The sequence below is a fragment of the Sphaeramia orbicularis genome, chromosome 8 (assembly GCF_902148855.1).
Source record: "Sphaeramia orbicularis chromosome 8, fSphaOr1.1, whole genome shotgun sequence".
NCBI lineage: Eukaryota > Metazoa > Chordata > Actinopteri > Kurtiformes > Apogonidae > Sphaeramia > Sphaeramia orbicularis.
In genome coordinates, this window is record NC_043964.1 from 32,278,192 (window position 1) to 32,299,971 (window position 21,780).

The window sequence follows — 21,780 nt, forward strand, 5'->3', positions numbered from 1 at the left end:
ATTCTTCTCTAATTTCTCATTTTCTTTAACCTAACAGCCAAGCACTTAAAGAAGAAAAAGTCAGCAAAAAAGATTAAAATAAGTATAATAAACAAAAGTAACATTAAATCAGATTGTAAAAGCATGAAAAGAGACAGGACTGAAGCAGCGCTCTGACCTTAGGCCTAAAGCTGCAGGTTCCAGTTCAGCTCCACAGGTAACATCTGGAGAGGATGCTGCATAAAAGTACATCTGCTAAAATCTTAGTTTTATACAGAAACTGATCGTAAAGTTACAGATTACAACTGAAGCTTTGGATCATCATCATCAAATCCTTCTGAAAACCACCGTCACAACAGTTTGATCAGACTTTAACACGTAAAACCATATGTTCTGCATCTGTTGAATCTTATTTTTGTGTATTAACAGTAAACTGATTCCTGCATAAAAAAAGTACAAACATACAGTTTTACTACACAAATACATACCAGATGAGGTTTTCCTAGTCAGGGGTTTTTTTCCCAGGCGCAGCGAATGCAGCGTGCTGACTCAGGGCTCCAGTGTGTTCAAATAGAAAACCTGCGGAAAGGCAGAAAAATCATCTGTTCCTGCAGTTCCTTCTGTGACACGTCCATGTTCATACTGTAATATTTTGTGAAATATGAATGTATAGACTAACGGCGTCCGTTGGCGAGTGATGTGACCAGTGACTTTTAATGACAATAAATATAAACCTTTAACTTTAGTGAGCGTATTCTTATTTCTAGCAGACAGTTTTCTACATGGTCCAGGTCAGCGTTGGTTCTCCTGCTCCATTTATCGTCTGTTTTATCTTTTAACAAATCCCATCTAACAGATGGTTCTCACTTTGTTAGCATTAATAATGAATCCTCTCAGTGCGCTATAGTTAGTTATGGAGTACCTCAAGGCTCGGTTCTTGGACCAATACTGTTTATCATATACATGCTTCCTTTAGGTAACTTAATAAGAAAACATTCCATCAACTTTCATTGCTATGCTGATGATACCCAATTACATTTATCCATTAAACCTGATGAAGCCAATCAGCTAGCCAAACTACAGGAGTGCATTAAAGAGATTAAAGATTGGATGAACAACAACTTTCTGCTGTTAAACTCAAACTAAACTGAAGTCATTGTGTTTGGACCAAAAACTGTTAGGGATGTGGTGTCCAGCCAAGTAGTCACTGTGGATGGTGTTACCATGGAGACCAAAACCACTGTGAGGAATCTAGGCCTTATTTTCCGTCAGGATCTATCGTTTAGCTCTCACATAAACAGATTTCTAGAACTGCTTTCTTTCATCTGCGTAATATTACTAAAATTAGACAGATTTGAACACAGAACGATGTAGAAAAATTAGTCCACGCTTTTATTCCATCCAGACTAGATTATTGTAACTCACTTCTCTCAGGCTGTCCCAAAAAGTCCTTAAAGACCCTTCAGCTAATCCAAAATGCTGCTGCCCGTGTACTCACTAGAACCAGTATCACAGACCATATTTGTCCTGTGTTGGCTTCTCTGCACTGGCTCCTGTTAAAGCTAGGATAGACTTTTTTTTTTTTTTTTTAAGAATATGTTTATTCAATTTTCATTTTTTCAAAACAACACAAAACAAACCCAAACAGCTCAGCACCACAGTCAAAACTGAAACAGGGATTTATAGTCAGCATGGAGACAGATACTCCTCACATTCATATCTATACAATACAACAAAAAGTTCATTCAAGAGCAGATGAAAACTCGAGATAGAATTGAGGACATATTTCCCTCAGTATAGTCCAGGAAGGGTTTCCAAATGTGATTGAATATGTCGATCCTAGAGTATGTCAGGCATGTCAAAAAGTTAAGTGGAATGTGCTTCAGTATCAGCTTCCTCCTTCCAGAAACAGAAAGGGTTTATCAGAAGTCCACTGTAGTAGTATGTTCTTTTGGGCACAAAAGTTAAAATATTATATAGTTTCCTGTTATGTTTGTTACTGATCCACCTATTTGGTAAGCCAAGGAGAAGAGATAGAGGATCAAAATCAATGTGAGTTTTGAGAATTTTTCTAATTTCCAGTAGGACAGACTCCCAGTCTCCTTGAATGTTAGGGCAGGACCACAGACAGTGTGTGAGGCTGCCTTCATATATTCTACATTTGAAACACTGTGGAGAAGAGCCCGGTTTACATTTAGATATACGGTTTGGCGCCAAGTGGGCTCTATGTAGCAGTTTAAGCTGTAAAGCCCAAGAACAATTGCAGATAGTAATTTTTTTGGCCGCATTCCAAATTTCCCTCCACACGTCTTCTGTGATATCAATATCCAGTTGTCTTCCCCAGGACTGAGTCAAACTAGGAGAATCAAGCTTACAATGACCTTTCAGAGTTTTATAGCACAGACTAAGTGACACCTTCCTAGTTCCAAAGAACAACTTTTCAATATCCGAAACCTCACTGTCTTTCATTAACGATGTTTCTTTTTTAACAAAGTCTCTTATCTGAAAAAAGCGAAAAAGATTGTTTTTCCCTATTCCAAAGACTTCAACAACTTGGTCAAATGACATGAAAATTCCTTCCTTAAAAAGACAACCGAAAGTGGAAATGCCTTTAGTTACCCAGTCCTCAAAACCTGAATCTAGCACACCTGGAAGAAAGTCCGGATTATTGACAATAGAGGTGAAGGGGGAGGTTTTCCCAGTTCTCCCTTCAATGTGACGAGCCATTCGCCAAGCCCTGACTGTATTAGCGATTATTGGGTTATTGTGAAGATAGGATGTTGCTTATGTAACATTACAAGAAAGGTATTATGGCTGTGCTACTGAAAGTCTTTTGTCAGACACAAATCCACTCTGAAACAGTTCTTAAGTCACTTATCCGATCACATGACTACAGTCTATAGATTACAAAAACTACTATCTTCTAAGTCAGCAGTTCCCAACCTATTTAGGCTTTAGGCCACTTTCTACCTCCTACCTTATATACCATCGTCCACACAAACCATGTCCATATAAACCATACTACTGTCCATACAAACCATGTCATACTCATGTCAGTACACACTCACACACAGCACCACATTTGCAGTTGTGATATTTTGCCCAAAGTTAAGCCATAAATTGGATTTATTTTACCTTTCTGACTGTGTTGGGCAGACTGACCACTGGACTTGTCTGATTCTGGTTGCTGACAGCTGACTGGCTCTGGCTGCTGTCATATGCAACAGGAGGAATATGGCCCTTGCTCCTCTTCAGATAAAATGTTGTTCAACAGTAGGTAAACAGGTTCACATTTGAAGAACCCATTAAGTTTCCTGGCTGCATAGTGTATGTGTCTCTCCCTAAGTGGAGAAACACCTTTCCACTATAGAAATGCACTGTTTGGAGTCTGTATGACATTAACAGGAGAAGGATGACCGTTGCTGTATGTGCAGCTGTTCTTGACTACATAAGGCTGAACTGCATTCTGCCACCCAATGCTTTAGTTGTTACATGTTTTGATAGTGCACAATGTCCCCCACAACATGAAACAGTTTCACTTATAGAACCAATTCCAGTGAACTTCCAAAGAACCACACTGACAAGGCTATGGCAAGGGAAATATTTTAACTGGAGTCCACTAGCAGCCATGGTTTTCATATAAAAAAAATTAAATGGTGTTCAATCTGACTGATTCTCTGCATCACCATCCTCAGTCTCTAAATCACATCTTCCTTCTTTCACTCTACTTCATTCACTATAGATTATTACTGAAATAATATTACACTAATAAAAATAAAAGCAGGTCAGCAGCATTTTGATTTGTGATATGACAGTGATAGGAGCCACATTATGATTTTGGGTCCAAGAACCTTCTGAGATTAACACAAACCGGGGTTATCACTATCGTGATTTTGACATCAGATTAATTTCTGATTGTTTGATTCTTATTTAAAAACCTAACTACAAGAGACTAATTACTGAGAGAGTTCAGCTAGACGCATGCTTCAAAAAACTGTGAACCAACAACAGGAGAAAGACATTCAGATCCTCCTCTACCTGTTCAATCTGTCAGTCCCAAACTGATGAGTAATAAAAACTAGTGTAAAGGCCAACATTTAAAACAGGCTCAGCTGTGTGCTGACTGCTCAGAACACCTGCCCCTGGCCTCCTCAGTTAACTACATGCACCAGGTACAGGTCAAATTTGTTTCCCCCTCATGTGTTACACAAAGCAGGCCATGAACATTTTAAAGTGGTATCCTACCATCACATAATCGTTACAGTATAAAATATCCTGCTGTGGTTCATATTTTCCCCCAAAAGCCAAACCTGAGCTGTCCTGCTGCTGTCTGTCCTCCTCTCCCCCTGCCCCGCATGCACACCGGAACGTTAACGAGGCTTAATTAACAACCACCGTAGCTTGCTGCACATACAGAAAACTAACAACGGTGTCATATTATATCCAGTGCTGTTACTTTTCAATCATAAGGCCAAACCTGAGCTGTCAGACTGCTGTCTACTCTGTGTACACTTACAGTTAAAGACTGCACAACGTAATGTTAATTAGGCTTAATTAATGAGCAAGCTATAGCTTGCTGCAGGACACAAAACCAACAATGGTGCCATAACATATACTGGTTTATAACTACTGAATCCAAAAACCAAACCTGAGCTGTCGGCTGTCCTTGACCTCTTATTAGCAAAGCTTTTAGCCATAGCAGCGTTAGCTAATGAGCGTTAGCTCTCTCATCTAACTTTACCATGTGCAAAGAACACACACATCGATGGCTTGACACACAATCAGCAAAAGAGGCTGAATTAGATTAAAAACCCTTACCTGTATGTGTTTACTCCGTTAGTTAGTCCACCAAGCAGCGACTTCCTCCTCCAGTATTTCATTTTTAAACGTCCTGAAGGTCTGGAGACGGTGTGGGCGGACCTTGGAGTCGACGTATTGTAGGTACCGCCCACTGACAAAAACCAGCCAATCAGAAGAAAGCCTGCCAAATCGCCCGCCAAATTTGACGTGTGTATCGAAAATGTGTGAGGAAGTGCAGTTCCACCACTGGCCAGTGGCGACGCTGTCCTATACACTGGGATACACTCAAAGTCAGGTCAAGTGGTACATAAGGACTTTCAAAGAAAAAGCGAAAAAGTGTTATTTAGACACTCAATAACACAGTAACACTCTTTGTTTTATGAGGACTCTGGCATGGTCCGGCTAAACCACATAGGTCCTCGGAGCCCAGGTGCGTAGTCAGGTGAAATGTCCCTCTAAACCACAAATACCAAGCGCACACACACACACAATACACAGAAAGGAAAGCATACCTCCACAGGTTCTTTATTCTTCTCTTCTATTGCCTTATAGAGTATATCCACGCTAACCTCGACCCTTTCAGCTCCTGCTGTTGTTCTGGATCCAACAGCTTCTGTCATTGGGACTTGTCTCGTCTTTCCTCTTCCAGTTTCAGCCGTTCTCCTGCATGTTTTGGGGCTCGACTAATCTAAATGACAAATGGCATTGAATAACAAATGACCATTAGGGTTAGGGTTAGAGGTTAGGGTTAGGGTTAGGTCATTCGTTATTCCATGCCATTTTTCATTCGGATTAGGAAGACCCCATGTTTTGCAGTTGAAAAGTGTCTGTGGAGCGGCCACTTTCGTTTGTGTTCCAACACAATATTGCAGGCAGTGCAGAACAGTATACTTCCGCTTTTGTGTAACTCATCTGGAAACTGACTTGCTTGAAATTTGGCAGTGATATTTGTCGGTAAATGTGAGTGTTTTGAATTGCACGTCTTCATCTTCTTAACCGTCAACAAGGAAGTGAACTTGATGACGTACATGTCACGTAGACAGGGGTGGGTGAAAGGGGGCTAAAGTGATTAGTCAAATTTGCAGAAAATTCGCAGTGATTGGACAAAATTGCAGCACTGCGCAGAATTCGATGATGGTGATTGGTTGAATTTGCGTTAATAGTTGCGATTGCAACATCGCAAATTCCTGGAGGGACTGGTACATTAGTGGAAAAAGGTTTTAAAACACCCTGTGCATTTGTCATATATCCTCCTGAGACCCAGCAATGACTTTTTTTGTCTTCTGTAGGGGACATAAGTTTGGCAGTTTTACTTGGTGTCCATTGCAAAGGACTTTCCATCAGGCAGAGGAGTGTGTTCAGCTCCAGGTTGCTGTCTCTGACCTGCTCCACAAACAGGCTCAGGAACTCTTTTGTCCCCCTGGCCATCAGATTGAACAACTCATCACTGAGTGGTCGGGGGGGTCTCAGTCTCCGTCCTAGTCATGATCACATTAGGACTGATCCAGTGTGACTGCAGAATATCTATGCACCTTATGTAGTTCGACTACACCTACCCATCAAATCACTTTAGATCACTGTTTTCACTTTAAATCGCTTTTTTCACTTTATAATCAGTTCCCTGAAATGTGTAAGCATTGTACATTGACAATACATTTAGTTTTCTACAGATTTTTTAATTAGAAGCATTGTTTATTGTACAGGAAGTTTTTTTGAGTATGTTTTATATACTAACCTTAATGTTCATCTGGTTACTAACCCTCCTGTTTTGTCTGTTTTGTCATTTTGTGTTGTATGCAAAGCTGCTGAATACTTGAATTTCCCTTGGGATTAATAAGTATCTATCTATCTATCTATCTATCTATCTATCTATCTATCTATCTATCTATCTATCTATCTATCTATCTATCTATTAAGAAACATACAAAAATAGTTTTTAAAATGTCTGAAAAAACTGTTGCATTATTATTAAAAAAGCTAAAATTTTCACTTTCCTGGGTCTCAGGGGGATATTGGATTAAGAATAACTCTTATGTATTGAACTCTGCCAAGTATTTTGCCATTCTCTAAACTCACATGCTAGTATGCTAATTTGCTACACCTGTTGAAACACAAAAAAGATTTTTCTACAAATATTTCATGATATTTGAGAATGTGTAAAATTTGAAGGGTGCCTGAAAACTTTTTTCTACTGCTGTATTATAAGAATATATATATATATATATTTTTAAATTAAATATTAAATTCCTCAAAAACATATTGAAGGTCAAACTTCATAAATCATAATTATAAGTAATAGATCTGGAAAAAATGGTAAATTTTCAGTTTTTTGACTGTAAAGCGTCAATTCTCCACTTATTCTATTTCCTCTGTCTTAATGCACTTTCTTCCATTTTATGTCTTTGCATATGTGGTCCTATGTTAAGTTATTGTTTTGGTATTGTATGTTTTTCCTTTCTCTTCTACTTCTATTTTTACAAATGAGTAAAAAATAATATTAAAACACAGATCTGACTTTTGGGGTATATTTGCACCATTCAGTGACAGCAGATCAGATTTTTTCATGTTCCTTATCTTATTTAGAGGCAGCTAGTTATGTACTTCCTCATGACCCTGATGAAAGCCACACACTGAAAAACGGTCTAATTTGAAACAAGCTAAACAAGTGGTTCCAGGCACAACAAACCCCACCCCTTGCACGTTTTGTATCTTATTTTGGTATGGATCCAGCTGGTTTCATCCTGTCTATGTGTGTGCTTATGTCAGCATATCAATTGCCTCTATATATGTGCCAAGTCTGAAGTAAATTGAAACAAAATTGATGTTTTTAAGGCTTTGATGTTTTTATAGAAATTTCGCCCATTATAAGTAACTGGGAGAAGAAAATATGTATAAAAATTCATAAAAAACTTTAACTTTAACCTACTTTTCCCATATGTAATGACATCTATTCTGGGTCACTGCTAATTTATAAACCCAATTTGGTATGAATTCAACCAATAACAAACAAACAAACAAACTGAATCAAAAACAATACCCCTTGCCTCTCCTTCAGGGGGAGGGGTCATAGCTGTTCAGTACAAGCAGTGCTGTTAGAGTCATTGGCCTCCATGCAACTTGGAAGGAGGTAAAATTATGTAAGAACCTTCTGCTTCGATTTATGTCATTAAATAGCAGCAGTATGACAAAGGTAATTGTAAAAAAAAAAATAAAAAGATAAAAAACACAACAAACAGAAACTAATGTTAACGCATTCCACAAACATTCCTCTAAAGAAAAAACCATGTGTCGTAGAAAAATCTAAAAAAACTTTATTTTTGTCAATATAGTGTCCTCAAACATGTTCACTACCAAAGGGAAAATATGATTTTTTTAAAAACCAAGACAGTCAAGATTAAAATGTTTCCAACTACATATTTTTCAGTTATCATCAATCTTCTGATACAGTAAGTGGTTGTCCATGTTTGATTTTTTTTATCCACACTGTGGTCCGGTTCACGGTGTTCGTACTGTAGTCAACGTGGTAACAGTCAGTGCTGATACGGCACAGGAACTCCTGCAGCAGTTTAGAAGTTTAGACATTCGTGTTTTTAACACTGCAGGATTTGCACCATCCTCTTGTTGTCATGTCTCTCTGTAGTTCATTTTTTATAGTTGACATTAGCTTCAACTGGAAGAAGAACAAGAAAAGAAATAAAAGAGTAAGAGTCATACAGGCAAATGTAGCATCTAGCAGTTAATTAATATGGGTTTGACAATGGCAGATGGAAGTTTGTGTTGAGGGAGAAGAATATTACAATAATAGTAACATCATCAAATTAGACATAAATTCCCTGAGCATACATGAATATTAACACTATTTATCTATATTATCTTTGTTTCCTTACGTAGATCTATTTTGCACTTTGAGCCACTTTATATAATTTTAAACCTTTTTTAGGCGCCAAAGTTGCAAAATTGCGACAAGCAAATAACTGCATTAAAAAACAAACTAGAAGCACTCGGAGAGCGCAGACCTCCGCCAAGGCTGATCATTTGTAATAAAAGCTATACTTGGTGAAGCAGCATCTCCTTGTTTCTGAGAACATTTGTAGATGTGTTCATATTATGCATTTATATTATGTTTATCTGTCTCCTGATATAATTACCAGTCAATGAAATTATCTACAAATTTAGTTTATTACCAATACTAAAGTGAACTTTTTTTAGACAAGTGAAAGGTTCAACTTTACTTGTCAAAAGTGAGAAATAAAGTAGTAGTAGTAGTAGTAGTTTATTCAGTTGTTAATTACTTTAAACAACAAACAAAAACAACATATCCATTGTTCCATATACAATATGACCGAAAGGGTTTAGGCTGAAGTTAAGACTTATTTTGCCTAACCCTATTTACAATTAACACAATGTTTCCACAAGAAAACAAACAAACACAAAAACTCTTCTATGTAATCATTGCTAAATCTATAACAGAAGAGAATACATATTTAATTTTAATTTAGGTAAATCATGTCCTTATCTGAACTAAACCAGTAATTTCTTTAGTCAATCCTGAGCTCTATATTTTTGAATACTAGATAATTTTTACATCTTTTTAAAAGTTTTAATTGTTTTAGACTGTTTCAATCGATATTCCAGGACATTCCAAAGATTAACCCCTCTAACGGATAGTCTCATGGATAAAGAATTGTCATTACACCTTAATAAATAAATATTCTCATTTATAATGTAGCAAACCAAAAAATGCACCAGCTTATATCTCTGCAACACATTCCATACATTATGCACTACAAATGGTTAATATGTACTTGTGTGCATAAATGCAAGACTGTACATCAAATATCTGCACAGTTTACATGTTGTGAACTCGTCATGTTTTCTTACTGGTATAATCCTGCGGTGCCATTGGTCTGGACAGAACCTGCTTGAGAGCGCTCAGCCACTGTCTCTGGTCCCGCTCTTGCTCACACATGAAGACGTACTGCCGCTCAGGCGTCTCCACCATAACTCCATATTTCCACTTGTTTCCCCGAGTATGTTTCGGGCTACACTCCTTTGCAGAGTAGCCGTTGGTCTCTGTACCTATGAAAATGACCCCTAACTCCTCCGCGTCCTTAATTCACAAAAATAAAAGCATTAAAACATAAAACTGGTAGAAGTGGAGACAAAGCGTGGCATGTAAATATGATTACAGATAAGAAACAGGTTTGACCTCACCAGTTGACCTTTAAAGTAGAACAACTTCCTGTTCTGAGAGTCCAAAATAAACCACCTCTTCTTGAATGACTCTTTTTGCTGTTGAAGAATGTTAAATTGAAATAATCATCAACACAATATGATAGTTTTATAATTTTTGTTTTTACATTTGGGTCTGATCAAGCGAAAGTGAACATCAACATGAAAAAGTAAATTTGCACACATTATTTATCAAGTGGGCTCATTTTTTAACTGAAGATCTCTATTTTATGAAACTGTTATCCTTTTTAAAATACCACTTACACAGTAACCTTCTGCGAGGCTGCATTAAATTAACAAATATACATGCAAAAGACTGTCTATTACTTTGAGAAATTAAAATTCTGAATGATGAAATTTGTGAATTCACACACTGGTCATATTTAAATAGACTATCTGTGAACTGTTACCGAGAAATTACTCTTTATTTGTAATTTACCTATATCAGTATGGACCAGCACAAGTTGTAAATAACACTGTGTTAGTATTAAATACATTAAATAAAGCATTGTGATTATATCTGGCTTGTTGTTTTAAAACATAAGTCAACATTTTGGGTGATCCATACAATGGTAAAGAGTCGTCCACGTGTTACTATGGCAACCTGTCCACGTGTTACCATATTCTCATGTCAATAAAACAGAGACTTTTCAATATTTTACTCCAAAATGTATTTTCAGCATAGTTCAACATAATATGTAAAAGGTTTTGTCCTACTTCATATCAATGTCTGTCAACAACCGCATGTTTTGAATGTTTTTGTAAAGGTTAAAAAATTTATGTCTGTTCCAAGTCCATGTGTTACTGAGCAGTAATTTGACATTTTTCACCTAAAAATTTTATCTCCCCATATGTTGTTATACATAATGGTAAAGTGCTTATAAATACCTACTTAAATATGTATAATACATGCATATAAGTTACTCTGCTTACATGACAGAGACTGTTGAACATGAAATTGCTTGATCGGACCCATTCACTCACCGATGGCCCTGTCTTTTCCATGTATCCCTCTTTAAGGTAGTTTCTTGTTATCTTTGGTATCAGCTGAGAAGAGAGCAAACAGGTATACTTGATTGGATTAAAAATGTTCAAAACTAAAGATGAAATTTTCTGTTCTGATTCCATGTCAAAAGATCTGTCAGTTATTGATTAGTAACTGATTAAAAGTAAAGGTTCACCACTGAGTTGTGATGAAAACTTCAATAAAAGTCATTTAATCCATTTCAGAAAGTATTAAATGTAAATCTAAAATTCTGAAAAATACAAATATATACTTAATATTTTAATTACTTAATAGTATTTAAGTACTATTAAAGGGGTCATATTTTGCTAAACCCACTTTTATTAATCTTTGGTTCATTTATTTGTGTATTTGGACCCTAATAGTTCAAAAAGTTTGAAATTGAACCCTCCAGGTGCTTCAAAGCTATCTTTATATTCATTTAGGCAAAAAACGAGTGGATTTCTACAACCTGTTTTAATTCCTGCATAATTTGTTGCATCTGTAACTAGTTATGTCATGACATTTGCACATATAAGGTCAAGACTTCTGATGAACATTTCTCAGCGTACAACATAATTGTTTGTCAGCAGCAGCAGTTGTAGCCCATACTGAAAATATGTCCAAACTTCAAGCCAATTACCAAAAATGTTCAGTTGTTGGTTGTATTACTGAACACAAGTGGCTGAACAGGCCAGAGAAGCACAGTCAACAACCTGGAGGGGGTGGGGTGTGAATTAGCTCATTTGCATTTAAAGGGGCAGCACTCAAAACAACCTTTTCCGGTGTCATTACTCAGAAATAGGGTTGAAGATGGACCTGTGGAGTTTAATTAATGAAGAATTCAGACCCATGCATAGCATTTACAGTTTATGTAGACCACAGGGAAATGTTTGAAAATGCATAATTCCATTTATAAAAGCAAAATATCACTCCTTTAAGTAATTAAGTATATTAAAGCTATACCTACCGATGTGGCATTTCTCACAGCACTTAGTAAATGTTTGAACATGAACAACCCGCCTCCCTCCAAAGCCCCGCCCCCTTCCCTCTGCCTGAGCACTGAGGCTCCTCCTCCTCTCTCCTCATGCGCGATGGAAACGGAGGAGGAAGCAGAGGTGGAGGTCCAGTCCGTTTTGACGTGTCTGCGGACCCCTCCCTCAGTAATCAGATGCATCATCCACCTGCCGCGGGCCCGCGGCTCCTGTTCCATCAGTAGACCTGGTCTGTGCAGTACTGGGTCAGTGTTTTCACTGCAGTGCCCAGGGGATGGGCGCGCGCACTGTGAACGCGCGGCCTCCGCAAATTTTCCGTGGACATTTGAGGTTTCATAATCCATACAATTATCATCCTACATCAGCTTACATTGTGTGACACCATGTACATGTACCTGTATGAGTCCCACCGTCATAAAAGCTGACCTTTATGCAGACCTGTTCAGTCCAGTACAGCTGACTTCCGGATTTTTATCTCCATCCTTCATTCATCAGACTCCCGTTTGTGCCCCTCAGTTGTTGTTTCTGTTCATAAATCAGTTTTTTCCCTTCCACATGTGCATGTCAGTTCTATCCAAACACATCCTAGACAGTAGACTGTGGTCAGTGACAGGAGAAGCAGTGTCAGTGAAGCGTCAGATTCAGAGGAACACATATCGGATGTGAGACGGAGATAATGGATCAGATGCTGGACGGCCGTAATGGATGATTGACAGGAGGCTCAGTCAGGCTCGGCCAATTATTTTATTCGGACCGACTAAAATGATTGGTCAGACTTTTATTAGAAATATATGAGAATTAAACATTTTTCAGTTTCAATGCCTGGTGGATTTCTTTTACATTTTAGTTTGACACACACTTATTAGGAGCATTTTAAGATGACAAAAGAAAAGTGTAAAAATGCCACATCATACGGTATAGCTTTAATAAGAATATTAAGTATTAACTATTAAGCAGTAGTAATTACTTAATTACTATTAAGTAATTACTTAATAGTATTAATAAAATACTTACTTCTTCATCGCTTCCAGTCGGGTATGCCGTCTTCAGGTATGCATAGCGAGCAGCACGTATAGCGTTGTACCATGTGATTATTTCCTACAGCAGAAGAAGAAACCTTGAGCTTCTTCACAGCCACCAAACTACTGTACGACCAGTTAAACAATATTTACTGTTTGGACGATCATGTATTTGCACCTCAGAGCTTTCATGGTAAACATAGAGGTTCCTGGTGTGGTCTTCATCTTGGTAGGTGATCTGGAGCCCATGAGGGTGACCAATCTTGTCTGGCTGGAAGTTGGCGTTCAGGTCCTTGATGGAGATTACAGCCTTGGGACCTTTGGACTCCTACATCAAAAACACATGCAGTAAGATGTGCAAAAAGTCTCTGAGTTCATCACTGAATAGTCTCTGTACTCCATTTACTTGTTATTTGAATTGTTGACAAGTAGTAAAGCAAAGGGGTTATGTAATACCCTCATGTTAATGTCACAGATAAAACACAATTATTGACAAAAGCCCAGTTCACACATGACTAGTATAACCTGTGGACTGATTTAGAAAGTAATCCCCCACATTAACCCCTGTATTTCATGCATTTCTCACAGTAAAAACAAAAAAAGCTAAAATATTTTTTTACTTGAATTTACTGACATTATTCTTTTGTTGTGATGTTGTGGCTCACCACTTAGAGACAACGGCTGAAAGATAAAGAAATGTGTCACACATCTCATCATCATTTCAGATATCACAGATTTAGTAGCTGTATGTTTTATTTCATCTTTCAAATATTAAAAATGTCCTAAAATTACAATCTGAGTATTTAGAATAATGAGTTCTGTGGTTATGTCAAATACACCAATGCTATGAACTGAATCTATTTATTCCTACGCTCCAGCAGGTTTATGTGACCACTAGAGAGAGTAGTACAGCAGTTCCCAACCTTTTTTGGCTTGCGACACCATTTTAACATCTCAAATTTCTGGCGAGCCCAGACATTCAAAACAGAGACAATTTTTTTGCTAAAATTAATTTGTTTTTGATCATGTAATAGTTTGCTATACTATGTTGCAAATAAACATTAATTTTAGATGACATTTAGTCTATATAATGTATATTATTATGGACGGAGGCAGAAAAGCCAGGTGTAGATTACTGCACAAAGTGAGAATTTTATTTTCCTTGGTCAGGATATGTACAGTCAGTCCAGCTTGGATTTACAAGGCTGACAATTAATACTGAACAAACAAGAACTCAAACTATGAATTATGAAAGAGCTGCAGCATCTGAAACCGACTACAATGAACATTTGAAAGATAAACAGTACCATAGTGCTTCAGTTTCAGCTTCACAGTTTGTCATGTCTTTTATGTACAGTATTGGGATTGTCTCTCTCAACTTGCCATATATTTTTTTAGAAAGTTCAGGCGACCCCATTTGAATTCCAGGCGACCCCACATGGGGTCCCCAAGGTTGAAAAACACTGGACTAGTGAGTCACTCTGCCAGTTCTCCATAGTGAGGAAAACTAACACCAGGGGAGCTTGACCAAAAGCATCATAAGATGGGATGAGAATCACTAAGAAATAACTTTTAGAGTCAAAGAAAATGAAAAAATGCAAAAAGTTAGAAGCACTGTTGTTTTCACCCTTGGACACAGCTGTAAATGAAAAGATTAGAGTTTGATGATGAAATGTCAGTGTTTCTTCTACATGAATGAGCTTGATTAGAAGGGTATAAATGTATTATGTGATGTTAATATCTTTGCTAAGTTTGGTGTTTGTTGATCTGTGGTTCAGACTAAACTATGACAGTTCTGACCTTGTTTGGACGATTCTAAACAGATCTTTAGTGCTGCTATTGACAACACAAACTGCACAGAAAATAGAGGTGATTTGTGGTTTTACTGTGGCTGTTTTCAGTCTAAAAACAGAGCTAAACTAACAGAGCTATAATGTAAGCTATCAGCTGATGCAGCATCCAAAGATTATAAGACAGTGTTATTTTGACTGTCCAAATAAGCAGCTAGGTGTCTTTGCTTGAAGAAAACTTGATACCACAATACAGATGTGTGTAAACTAGGGATGTAAACAATGAATTGACTATCAATTAATTGTTGATAAGAATTTGCTCGATTAAATTATTAAATGTTGGTTAATTGCCCTTTTCCACATCCTGTCCGAAGGCTGCCGGTTTGTCTGTGCTGCAACGCCGCGGCTGAGATAGCCGGTCATTGAACCAGATCATGGCACTGATGAGTTAGAATCGCTTTAAGGACATGGTGGAGCAAAACACAGCACGGCCTGTCTGTTTGTGGGAGCGGTGCACCCACGCCTAAATACACAAAATGCTAAATGCACAAATGTTGGGTCAGTATCGGATCAGAACATTTTCCCTTGAGGTTGGTGTAGTCCACGGTCATCTGGACTATCTGGTCAGTGAGACAGAAGTCGAACACATCCTTCAGGCTCCTGATCTGGGCCACAGGTATGTTCTGCATTATGTTCCATGGTCACCCCGGTGGCAACAAGAAAATAGCGCGGGGGGGGGGGGCATCTCTGCTGAAATCTCACTCCATCATGTCAGTGATGCAAAGTCAGAAATGCCCATTTCTTTTAAACTGCCCCTCTTCAGATCCATTTATTTTATTGAACTTCTCTGCAGAATTTTTTTAGTTCTATTCCATAAATGTCATTGCCTGGACTGTATCCAATAGCATAATAAATCAATCATTAAGGAATATGACATGCTTTTTTCATGAAGTATTTAAACAATATTTAGTTTTTATTCTTACAGACCCTATCAAAAGACAAATTCAGGTTCTCATGAAAATCGCCGCTTATCAGTTAATTGTTAATCGAACGATAAGGTCAACCAACTAATGTTTAATGGATTAATCGATAATTTGCACCCCTAGTGTAAACAATGAACTCCATACTTTATTCCGTGAGTGATACAGTCTGTGATACATAGCACTGATACATTGGTGGTTTTGGCTTGTGATCTGGACTTCCCCTTGCTGAGTGCTTGGAATCTTAATACCACACACGGTGCTCTGTCATTGAACTTCCATGTTACACTGCAACATGACAAAACTAATTTTCCATGTACCTTCAACAGTGTAGCTTCTGTAATTCTGATCCAGAAAACATGCTGCATGAATGCGGAAATGAGGATATGAAAAAAGCTGTGAATCATGCCAGAGATGTTGATTCACACCAGACTAATATTACCAGAGGATGTCTGTGTTTTCTGAAATAGGATTGGTAATTTCTAGTGGAATTGTTACTTAGCAAATTACAGGTGCAGCTGATTCACAAATGGTTAAAATCCCCCCAAAAAAATAAAAAAAAAAAATAATTAAATCATTAAAAAAACAGTGGCAACTGTGCTGTGATGGCAAGGTGTGGTGGCGGGGGCAGCAACAATGGCATTAACACACTGATGACATTATATTTAGATACATGGTACTTTTCATCTCATTTGGTTATTATCATTTATTTATTTATTTACCTTTTTTTTATTACCTCAGTTTTCCTCCTTTTTCTCTCTCTTTTCTTTCTCTTCTTGTCACTTATTTTCAGTTAATTAATGTTTATCTTTTGTCACACTCCTGACTTTTTGAAAAGCCCACATCACAAAATTTACACCACATACACATCTCACACACTTCACCACACACAAAACATTTACACAACCAAGACAGGACATTCATTTATACTACCTGTTCAGTCATACATGTTGCTTCTATTGTACATTACATGCTATAGCCCGGTGTTTTTTAACCTTAGGGTCGCCTGGAATTCAAATGGGGTCGCCTGAAATTTCTAGTAATTGATACAAAAAAAAAAAACAAAATTACAACTAAAAAATATTTTTTAATGATTCGACTATTATTAAAACACTACACACTTTTCCTAATAAAAATTATGTTCAAATAAAATGCAGGATATAATATCTGAGAGGGCATATCTTGATTGACCTGATCATGTGACCACGTGCATTACCACATTTCAACCTGCTCGAACCCAGTCGCAATGGAAAGACTTCTTTGCTTGCCTGGCCCCGCTAAGACATCTCCAAGAGAAACTGAGAAGTCTTATTTTGTTTGTTCCTTGTTTTTTGTGTGTTTGTTGACTGTTATGTTGTTCAATTGCTGTTGCTGTTTACTTTGTCTTTTTGTTTAATTTATTGTGCATTCATTTGTGCTTGACTTCAAGGATGTATGTATGTATGTATGTACTTATTTATTTATTTACTTTTCTGGTATGTCAATATGGGTGTGTACGTATGAGTATGTGAGGATGATGTGAGGTTAATTACTGACAAAAGATCCAAGGGACTTGACTTTTCATATATTATACTGACAGGAAACTAAAGGATAGACTGTTGTGTGGAGAAGGGGTGGGATTAAATAAGTTATACTTCCTCCCACTCCTTTTAGAATGTGCAAATGAAGTCATGTATATGTATGGGTTTTTTTGTTTGTTTTTTTCCATGACTTCTTACTACCCATTTTATTTCTAAGGACTAAGTAAGATTACTTTGTCTTGTTGCACATTTGGAAATAAACTAAACTAAGAAAAAAAAAAAAAGAAGCAGACACCAAAAAGGTGCATTATTTACATTATATAGCCTAACTGTCATCTAAAATTAACATTTATTTGCAACATAGTATAGCAAACTATTACATGATCAAAAACAAATTAATTTTAGCAAAAAGAAACATGTCTCTGTTTTGAATGTCTGGGTTCACCAGATATTTGTGATGTTAAAATGAGGAAACGAGTCAAAAAAGGTTGGGAAGCACTGCTATAGCCTATATCCTAACACCCCCCCACCCCCCACCCCACAGACACATTATGATGACTTAATGTAAATATTGTATATTATTGCTGGTTTTCTTGTCACTTAGTGTTGCTTAAATAAATGTTATGAAAAAAAAGGGTTAAAATCACAGATGACCTCCATAATTTACAGAGGTCCACAGATAATACTCAACTTATTCAAATATACCTAAAATAAGAAAAGTAGTTCTTAAAATCATTGTCATCCCATCCGGTAATTTTTTTTTTTTTTTTGGGGGGGGGGGGGGGGGGGGGTCCAGTTAGATGACCTAATTTATAAGGGAAACCTTCGTGTTCAGGTACAACAAAACAAATCAGCATTTCTAAATTCTTGCAGCCTGCGTGTCTATTTTTAGAGAACAGTTGAACTGTGTCAGAGCTGTAGAGAACTCACGTCTTCTTTGTTGTAATAAGTCAGCGTGAATTCCCTCTCTGACAGCACGAACTTCCTCTTCAGAAACTGAGCATTGTCTTTCCCCTTTTTCCACAGCATTCCTTCATAGAAACCTTAAATGAACCCAAACGGTCGAGTCAATCAATCCAAGTATAGACTATTAAAAATAATCATGTTTGACACCGACACACTGTCTGCTTGGCTGGTTTTCACTTCCTGGCCTTGTAACGATGCAAAGAACAGGTTTTACTTGCTCAGTTCTGCATGTGTATGAGGAACAACACTGATATATATTTTATTTTGTTTGATTTTAATTTACAGAGGTCATGTTGTCATAGAAACCAGTGGAAACCTCACCTGTGGTATAAGACAGGGGTGGATACTTGGTTTCTCCAGTGAATTCCAGCCTTTCATATTTCGCCCGAATCCACTGCTCTTTCAGGACACTGACGACACAAAAACATTCACAGGCTCAGTTGACATGATTCACCAACCTCCGAGCCAACATATTTCTCTTTTAAGGGCATAAGTTGCACTTCTCTATGTCTATTTTTTGTGGTGCTGCTAAGTCAGCAGTCTGCATCAGTTCATTAATAACTGAGACAACAAGAACACAAGTGGTGACGAGAGTTTCTACTTTTGGACAATGTCCTGGAAAAACACCTACTTGCAGTCATTTTGCTGGGGACGATAGTAATAAGATGGAACCGCCCTCTCATACAAGGCTTTGGCGCTGGCATTGCCTTTGGATTTCATGAACTTCCAGAAGAAAAAAAGACATTACGTATTAGAAATAGTTGCAGCCAACTGGTAATGAGTCCTTCTAAATATTCTGAAAGGATTGAACTAAGTGAACGGTGATGTTACCTCCACTAGATTGTCCTCCCAGAGGTCCAGCTTAATGGATTTGACCCGGCTCGATAGATTGCGATGGACACCAGAGCAGTTCAGGCAAACAAACACACCCAGCTTGTAGGATGCCCAGTCTGGATCTGCAGAAAAAGGACTCAAATGCAACACTTTATTCTGACAAAAGTAGGAGGTGGAGGAGAAACCAGAATCAAGTTTGCTTTAGGGTCAGGATGGGTCATACATAAACATAGTATGATATGTGAATTTATTTTCTTAATTCCAGTGGTTGGATCTAATCGTATATTTAATCAAGTGCATTACTTAAGAACAAATTTTGTATTATATTTTACTCAAGTGTTTCCATTTTATACTGTCATACTTCCTAGTCATTACATTTTAAGATAAGATAAGATAAGATAAGATAAGATAAGATAAGATAAGATACCACCATGGGGAAATTTCACAGTTAACAACAGCAACATACAACAAGTAAATTCAGAGAAAGACAGGTAGAAAAACCAGAAATGAGTGAAAAATGACATACAGAATTTGAATTTTGAATTAATGGCTTTTGCCTTTTTTAACTTTTTTAACTTTAATTTTTACTTTTTTCTTTACTTGACTCTTTACAACTTCTTCCACTTTAGCTGAGTTTTTAACATTGTTGTTTACTTTTTGCTAGTTTTTATTTTTATCTAGCTATTTTTACTTTTTTCAACTATACTTTTTATTATATTTATTTTATTTATTTTTAGTTTTTTACTGTACTTTTTTTTAACTACAGTATTACTAAATATAATTTTTTTTTTACCATACTTTTTAGTATATTCACTTATTTTACTATACATCCATGAAATTAATTTTACTCATTTATTTTTTTACCATACTCTTTTACTACATCTATGCATTTATTATTATTATTTTATTTTTATTTTTTTACAATAATTTTTAGTATTCCTTTTTAATTTTTACAATATTTTTTTGTCACAATTATTATATTTTACTCCTTTTTTTTTTTTTTTTTTTTTTTTTTAGCTTTTTTTTTTTTTTTTAACTATATTTTATCTATGACATCTATTTATTTACCTTTACTTTCTAAAAACTTCATTCATTTATTTATTTTTGGGTTTTTTTTTCCCACCATAATTCTTAGTATATATATATATATATATATATATATATATATATATATATGTATATATATATATATATATATATATTTACTACACTTTTTATTACATTTATTTTTATTTATTTTTTACTTCTTCCACTTCAGCCTAGTCCAGTTAAAGATTATTATGGATGAACAGTGTAAGAATCTCTACCATTTAGTAAAAATCTAAATATTCTGGCAAGTCCTAAAGATTGTTTGGCTTTTTGAGATCAGATTTCTCACTGTCAAACCAGTCCAAATAAAAACTATAAATGTTTCAGGTAAAAAGGAACTGAAAGTTACAGTACATTGTCGGTGTAGTTTCAGAGCTGTCTTTTTTTTTTTTTTTTTTTCAGTAAAAGCAGTCCTGTGTGTAAATGTCAGATGAATCCCACATGCATGCTCCCTCCTGGGTCTCTTACCGGCCGCTCCGCAGTCCGCGCACCGGCTGTTGTCCGGCTGCTTCACCAGTTCCAGTAAAATCTTTTTGTTTCGCTCTGTTGCCATTTTGTTGCAATAAAATAAACCTCTCCTCTCGGAAGACGACGATCCCCTCTGTCGAAAGTGAACATAGTTGTCACATTGTTTCACACGTGGTGAAATTCAACCGTAAAAAAGTCAGTGAAAAAAAAAAACAAAAAAAACAAAACTGGAAGCAGAAGATGTCACAACAACTGACCTGAGCCGCCCACGCCCACATCCACGCACTGCCGGAAACAATCACACTGTGTAGTAAGGTGTGGGGCCCTTTGTAAACAAATGACCTTCATGCAAAGTCTCATTATAACCGTTTAGCTTTTTATGTTTCGTTTTTAACCCTTGTGCATTCTTCTAATTTACGAAAAATGTAAAAAACAAAAAAAAACAAAAAAAAAAAGTTTTAAAATCATATTTATCTTGAGTGTTTTTATTCCTCTTTAGACATGAAAAAAACAATGTAATTGAATTTTACATACATACATATATATACATACATATATATATATATATATATATATATATATATATATATATATATATATATATATATATATTTTTTTTTTTTTTTTTTTTTTTTTTTTTTTTTTTCATGGAGTTACAAAAATGTACACTCAGCTAGACACCATGCGTTTAATTTTTGAAGCAAAGAAGCATTTATTTAAAACTCATCATCAGAAAGTGATACTGTGTGAAAACCATGAAACAAAAACATTTTTAATGTTGCTAATCTTATGTTTTCTCACATTTTACCATACTCTAATATTAGTTATTACTCATTTCATGGGGATAATATCCTCCTGAGACCCAGGAAATTGACAGTTTTAGCTGTTTTACATTAAGAAATTATCTTGATTGGAAACTGCAAAATGCAACAGTTTTTTCAGATACATTTAAAAAATTATTTTATCTATTGATTGATTTTTTAATGGAATGTCCTTTGCAATGCATAGTATTTTTAAAGTAAAACTGTCAAACTTTTGTCCCCTACAGAGGACAAAATGCATTGCTGGGTTTATGGTGGATATGCAAAAAAAAAAGAAAAAAAAA

General features: G+C 36.3%; 1 protein-coding gene across 1 annotated transcript; it reads right to left on the minus strand.

Moving 5' to 3' along the window:
* Positions 1-8,067: 8,067 nt before the first annotated feature.
* On the minus strand, positions 8,068-20,875 carry adap2 (ArfGAP with dual PH domains 2). The gene is made up of 11 exons (XM_030141704.1): positions 20,676-20,875; positions 19,116-19,240; positions 18,916-19,007; positions 18,606-18,694; positions 18,249-18,361; positions 13,207-13,356; positions 13,024-13,107; positions 10,996-11,058; positions 9,994-10,071; positions 9,661-9,889; positions 8,068-8,449 (listed from the first exon to the last, which is right to left on the minus strand). The coding sequence occupies exons 1-11, from the start codon at positions 20,758-20,760 to the stop codon at positions 8,421-8,423; spliced, it is 1,137 nt and encodes a 378-aa protein (XP_029997564.1). The 5' UTR covers positions 20,761-20,875; the 3' UTR covers positions 8,068-8,420.
* Between the last annotated feature and the right edge of the window lie 905 nt (positions 20,876-21,780).

Excerpts from the sequence above, each read along its gene's own strand:
- adap2 (XM_030141704.1), bottom strand. The coding sequence starts at position 20,760 with ATGGCAACAGAGCGAAACAAAAAGATTTTACTGGAACTGGTGAAGCAG. Across the intron at positions 18,362-18,605 it reads ACCCCTGTCTTATACCACAG|GTTTCTATGAAGGAATGCTG; the intron begins GTGAGGTTTCCA and ends GGTTCATTTAAG. Across the intron at positions 10,072-10,995 it reads TGGAAAAGACAGGGCCATCG|CAAAAAGAGTCATTCAAGAA; the intron begins GTGAGTGAATGG and ends ATTCTTCAACAG.